The 6,791-nt window shown below is 39.3% G+C and overlaps 1 protein-coding gene across 1 annotated transcript in view; it reads left to right on the top strand.

The window, feature by feature from the left end:
• The first annotated feature begins 3,801 nt into the window (after window positions 1–3,801).
• LOC104942311 (glutamate receptor ionotropic, kainate 2-like) overlaps window positions 3,802–6,791 on the top strand; it is a 49,352-nt gene continuing 46,362 nt past the window's right edge. The window contains exons 1-2 of the mRNA XM_010767515.1: window positions 3,802–3,939; window positions 5,888–5,995. Coding sequence (XP_010765817.1) covers window positions 3,811–3,939; window positions 5,888–5,995 — 237 coding nt within the window. The 5' untranslated portion in view covers window positions 3,802–3,810. The remainder of the gene's footprint in view (window positions 3,940–5,887; window positions 5,996–6,791) is intronic.

The following is a 6,791-nucleotide window of genomic DNA, read 5'->3' as shown; positions in this document are numbered from 1 at the left end:
CTGCCACTCGGTACAAAACCTACAAAAACACTTAAAGGGGACCTATCATGCAAAATGCACTTTTGTACGTCTTTTATACATGAATATGTGTCCCCGGTGTTCCAGGGAACTCACCAAGTGTCAGAAAACACAACCCTCTCTATTTTCCTCCATACCCAAATCTCTGAAAAAGGGGCTGCAATGGATCTGATACAGACTGATCCAGATTTGAACACTTCTATGATGTCACAGAAGTTGCGCTACGGCTATTGGGCCAAATCCACCAATCAGGAGGAGACAGCCACGGACATTGCCGTTCGAAAGCGCTGGAGACGCTGTAGTACATATGCCAGGCCTGTAGATGGTGCTGTTCTCACGGAATCAGCCCATGTAAAGACATTGTTAAATTGAGCGAAATGAGGAATGGCTAAAATGCATGATCTGTTTGGTATTTTGAAAAATAAAAAGTATAAATATGCCTTATATAGGTATGGTCCTACACTATATTATTAAAATATAGCATGATAGGTCCACTTTAATTCATTTACTTTGTATTCATGCACAACTGTTGAGCATCTGTGAGATCTATACATAGAGTGCACATAAGAAAAGGTCACTGTGCATCACTTATTTGTTTATGACCTATAGCTCTGAAGCTGCAAGTTTGGCATTTTAGCCACAGAGTCGTTCAAGAATTAGTCCTAGAACCTGGATATGAGTTAGCATTTTGGAACGTCCTGTTCCTTTGTCTAAAAGCCAACATTTTTCTCAGTGTTTGTGATTAGATGCCTGAAATAAGGTCTTGGTTAACAGAAGCTAGAGGTTTTTCCCATGATGTTCTAATAAACGCTGCCATGCTGAACATGTGTATGTTAGCTTAGCAGTAGGGACAAAACCAGTAAATATCATGGAGCATATGTTCTGCAATGTCCCAAATAAAAAAATCTAAATCCGTTTTGTCGATGGACCCTTTACGATGCTGACTTCGGGGTCGGACTACAAAAATTGGTCATCACTGAACCACTCCATTTCGGCAATAGCTGTTTTTTTCTAAAGTACCTCTACTACAATCCAATAGCAATTATCGACAACTGTGTTTACGCTTGTCTGCCAAAGCCAAGTAGTGCCAAACCTCTGTTTATCCCCCAGGACGTGAGGAGAGTCACAAAACTGTTAAGTTAACTGATTCACTCTGGCAGCAACTGTGGGTTTATCCTGGGTGAGTGCAGCGCTCAGAAAGTGTAAAGTTTGTGAGAGGGAGAAACACTGAGAGTGTGTTTGTCTGTGTGCCAGCTCGCCTGTACTTTTATTTCCTGGCTCTGCAGAAGAACATCTAACGTGTAGAGGAGTAAAGGTGACTGGCTGGGGATAATGTGTGACAAGAGAGGGAGACTGTGTGTCTGTTTGAGAGGGCAGGAGTAGAATAAAGAAAGGACGTGCCCCACTATTTTCCCTTCTTTTGAGCATGTTGGTTTATTTATTTAGACATTTTGTGCTTCAGGTATTTCCCTTTTGCCTCAGCTTTGTTTATCATACTCAGGGCTGTTTGTGCTTTCCACCTCGAGACAATAAATGTGCGATTAGTTATGTCTGGCGCCGACTGTGCAGACGCTCTACATTAGGAGAAACGTGCTGCTATTTCAAAAACAATGCCAAGACAGCTGCCAATGAAAAAATCACCACTGTTGGCAGAGTTACTCTTTTTCAATTGTCAGTGTTGTGTCCGTTTTTTTGTTGTTGAAATTACTAGATTAGCTTCGTTAGCTTGATAGTTTACAGCAGATCTGCAATAATATCTGAAGGAATCATGTTATCAAATATAAAAAGCCGTTAAAACGTCCATTTTTGGTATGTTTCCGGTGACAGTGTCAGTTGGCCATCTTTATAGTCCCTGAACGTCAACCAGTGCTCTTGTCCCATCTGTGTGCATCCCTTTTAGTGTCCCCTGTTTAACAGGCAGGTTGGATTCCCTTAATATCGCCACATGATGAATTTTTGCATTCATTTGTTGCTGTGATTTCAACAATTATGAAACAGAGTAGTGCTCTCCACAGCCTGAGACAATAGAAGCAATTATCGACTTTGCTTTTCTATTTGGTTTGATTAAGGAGTATGCTGGATCATCTCCCAGTGAAAAAGAATGAATGAAATTAAATATGTTTAGGTTCAAAGACATAGGGGGGAGGGAGGGGAAATCATACCAAAGCTAATCAATGAATAATATTCTAGCTCTCGAGTTTTAAATGGGAGAGCAGTTGTAAAGCGTAGATGGTGTGTGATACATGTGCACTGAAAGAGAATACTAAAAGAAAGCATAGGATACATTAGTGATAATTTGTCTTGATGAATAAGGTAATTATCTTCCGTATGTATCTCGTTTATTTTAAAGTGCACCTATCTTGCTATTTTTAGGCAATAGCATAGGTCTCAGATATATACAAATATATAAAAATACATGTCTATGAAGTGTTTTGCTCAAAATACCAAACAGATCACCCATTCTAGCCATGCCTCATATCCCTCTATTTCACTTCCTGTTTCAAAAGTGCTGATTTGGGGTATAAAGCTTTAAAAAATAAATAAATGAGGGGGATGAGCTCATGCGGGACCCGGCAGCTACTGTCTAAACTAAATACTGCGGTGATGAAACGCCATATCATGGATTATCAAGGATTATTTCTGAAACAGTATGGAGCTCAAAGGCTTTCTCGCTTGCCGGTTATACCACAAGGTGAGTTCCTTTTTATTTTCTGCTTCTTCACACACATGCTCTCCAGTACAGGTTAGCTCTGAGTGTTAGCGATGCTAATGTAAACATGCACCGACCATATTACGGCCAAAACAGTCGGGCATTGTTTCTGATAGCAACGTTTCTGATAGGGCCGTGGGTGTAAAGCCAGCCTACATTTCCGATATTACGTCATATCGGACGCAAATCTGGATCAGCTCCGTTGTAGCCCCTTTTTTAGNAAAGCTTCTAAAGTAAACTATTTTATCCAAACAAAACTACTACTTCATAACTACTACTACTACTACTACTACTACTACTACTACTACTTATATTACTACTACTAAGTAGTAATATAAGTAGTAGTAGTAGTAGTAGTAGTAGTAGTAGTAGTAGTTATGAAGTAGTAGTTTTGTTTGGATAAAATAGTTTACTTTAGAAGCTTTTTTTATGTGTATGAAAGTATAGGACGGATCATGTATTTAATATTAACTTTATTCTTTGCATATTATTTATACATGTGCAAATATTTGCATGTATATAAGATAAGATAAATAAGATAATATACACTTTATTGATCCCAAATTGGGACATATTTTCATTACAGCAGCATGTTAAAAAGGCATTGCACGTAATGTGAAAAATAAAAAGTGTAGAAAATGAAAAAACATAACATAAACATCTCAGAAAACAAAACGGAACTAAAAAGAGAAATACTTAAAAGTTGACCTTGAGAGATACAAATCTGAGGGACAAATTACAGCTAACACAATTTGAAAGTATTATTTACATTAAATGTCCAGGAAATGGCATATAACTGTAATATAAATGTAAAATGAACAGTCTGAAGAAAAGTCCTGTCTGTTTGAGAAGGAGCCTTTACTCTCTCTCCTTTATTTTTAAATGTTTTCTCTCTCTACTGTCTGTGCTCTGGAGCCGGGCCCCTGGGTTTTAATGTGAGGCTTTGATTGTGCCATCATGACATTGATATTCTCTGATTCTGAGCAGATCCATGCCTGTGCCCGCTGATTCTCTGTGTTCCATGTGAATGACGCTCTGTCCCCCCCCCCCCCCCTCTCTGTTTGCAGACGGACGCCGCGCTCATGTACGATGCCGTGCACGTGGTGGCCGTGGCTGTGCAGCAGTCTCAGCAGATCACTGTCAGCTCGTTACAGTGCAACCGACACAAGCCCTGGCGCTTCGGGAACCGCTTCATGGCCCTCATCAAAGAGGTAGCTGCTGCTCTACCTGCTCCCCCCCACCATACACACACTCCTTCACACACAGCAAACACATGCTCTCAGCGGAGCAGACCCGCAGAATGCAAATAAGGCCGAGGCAAAAGGAATGTGATTAAATAGAGATGATTTATCTGTGTATTTATTCATATGGAAACCTTTTGATGTGTTTGCATACATACTCCCATGAGGACGGCAGCCATCTTGAGCCTGCTCCCAGCGTTAGTCAGCCATGCAGAAACAAAAAAAAGAACATTATCTTAATATTTGGTAATTGCCCCACAGTTTGCTGCGTTTCTGAATCTGGGATGGTTAATCCGGAGCTTTCCGTGGAAAGGCTGAGGATTAGGCAAACTATATTTAGGGCTCCCTTATGCTCTGTTCATGAGAACACTGCAATAAATAAACCATTTGGTGAGGGTTTGCAAATTGGAACTATATGCATTTATTTATATTAAATTCAACAGTTTTCACTATAGATGTTTTGATGCTCTGTTTATTTTTCCTTCCACAACCCTTACTTTTCAAAAATCTTGAAGTATACTCAAGTTTACATGACACCATCTTTGAAAAATACTCATCAAAATACACCATGTAAAATAAATGTGTTAAGCTTAATTAATATTTATTTGACGAGATAGGCAAGTAGGCAAATTAAGATATTTCATTAGATTGGATTAATTTGATCAATTGAACTTTATTTTGAACAATCGGAAATGATCTTAAATGATGATCCTTTACTAGCTACATCTTTTGTAGAGCTTTAAAACTGCATCACAAAAACACTATGAATGGTCGTTTCCCAGCTCTCACCTCCCTTAAAAACGTTTTGCTTGTTTTCAAATATACATTATATGTTTTTTTCTGTGGTTGGTCATAAGGGGAGTGGGCCTTGGAATAATTTAAGTCAAAAACCTCTCAGCAGCCTTAATATGCTTTTATTCCGGTTTGTTTTAAAAAAATCTCGTTTGTTCCAATGAACTTTGTGGTGCTAGACAAATCAGGGGTTGACTTAGCTTACAATTCTCCCTTTAAAGAGTCAAAACTGCACACAAATATAATATTAGAAATATATATTTTTCTTGTCATGAGGATGGCATTCAAGGCTGGATTACAATCCTGTAAAGTAAGCAACTCAGAACGCCAAGGGTCATTTTAAGGTGGGTCTTGAAGAAGAAGAGTTATTCGGAGATTGGCAGCTGGGGTTCATCCTCTGTGGAGCATGAATGTGAGCTTAAGAGGTTTTAAATAATTTAAGTATACCAATTATGACACACCAAAGTCTACAGGAGTTCTCCTCTTGGGACCATGAATATCTAGGATCCAGGAAATGGTCAACAGTTGTGAAGAAGATTAAGTGACAGACTGTATAGTAACACATTGACAACACAAGTTGACAGATTTAATATATCACTTGGTAATTGTAAAAAGTAAACTCTCTTTTGGAGTGGTATGCAAACAGCACTCTGATTATCAGAGGTGTATGAATCAAAGCATCATGAAAAAGGCTTTCTAGCAGAGCAGACTGTACAGAGGAAGAGATCTTTGGCTCCCACTCTTCTGACTTCAGGGCCTGAAGTCCCCGGCTCCCAGTTGGAAAATCTCTGTGATGATTTGCTGAACCTGGAAAAAAAAAAGCTTTTCCTGCTCTGAACCACTTTCATGCTGCATTGTATCTTATCACACCCCTGAATATCTGTAAAGATTGTGGGATTGCCTTCACACAGTTACAAATGCAGCCTCAGAGTGTGTGCGTGTAGAGCTTCTGATGCCAGGAAGCTGTACAGACAGAACCAGTGTGTGAGAGGTAGAAAAAGAAAAAGTGTGTGTTCTGACTCCTTGGCTACTTTGCTTTGAACAGTGACATCCAAAAAGGAAAGATTAAGACTTGGTGCTGATTGTTGAATCTCCTCTCATATCCCCCCCACCCCCCTGTCTTTAGGCTCACTGGGATGGCCTGACTGGAAGAATAATCTTCAACCGGACCAATGGCTTGAGGACTGACTTTGACCTCGATGTTATCAGTCTGAAGGAAGAAGGGCTTGAGAAGGTAGTGTGTCTCTAATGTGTGCATCGATTCACCTGCTATGACAATGTGAGGATGAGAGAAGACATGTCAAATCATCAATGTGCAAATGTATGGAGAACGTCAATTGTGACAGATGAATGGATCTCGCAAAATACCCATATAACTTGTACTTGTACTAGTATCTACGGTCCATTAATTGAAGGCTTCTACGTAACTCTAATGCATATCTAGGGTGTCAACTCACTGCAGTTCATTGTCATTGAATGGCATATTTCTAAGCTTCATGTACAGTAGGTATTCAAACAGAATAAAATACTAAAACCATTAAGTTAAAGAGTGGTGCAGGAATGAGTTCTACAATCTGAAAAATACTTAGTATTTTACCACTTCCATTTCCCTCGTCTCCAAGTCAACAGTTTTTGTTTGACTTGCTTGTGGTTAGAAGTCTGAAGTAAGATCTGTTGTTAACACAAGCTGAAAACATCAGTTAATGCTCCACTGGTGAATGTCTGAAGCTTCTCTTGGTCCTAAAAATGGCGGTTACTACTAAATGTCATCACACTGACATGCGACCGCCTTTAGCTCAGCGGTGGTGATGTGCAGCCAGGAGACCGTGATGTATTTTCTTTATAGCATTACATTAGCTTTTTATTCCCGCAGATTAGGTTTACGCTTCGAAAATCATAAAGTGGTGTTAATATTTATGTTTTTATAAGTATCATAAATGTGTGTTGGCCGCAAAGCTTATTTTCTTTAATGTACTCAAATCCAACTTTGAAATCCTTTTTCTATTTGTCGAGGGAACCCTTGCAATGCT

The sequence above is a fragment of the Notothenia coriiceps genome, unplaced genomic scaffold, assembly GCF_000735185.1.
Source record: "Notothenia coriiceps isolate Sejong01 unplaced genomic scaffold, NC01 NC01_scaffold00004483, whole genome shotgun sequence".
NCBI classification, from domain to species: domain Eukaryota; kingdom Metazoa; phylum Chordata; class Actinopteri; order Perciformes; family Nototheniidae; genus Notothenia; species Notothenia coriiceps.
This window is presented reverse-complemented; position numbering and strand designations above follow the sequence as displayed.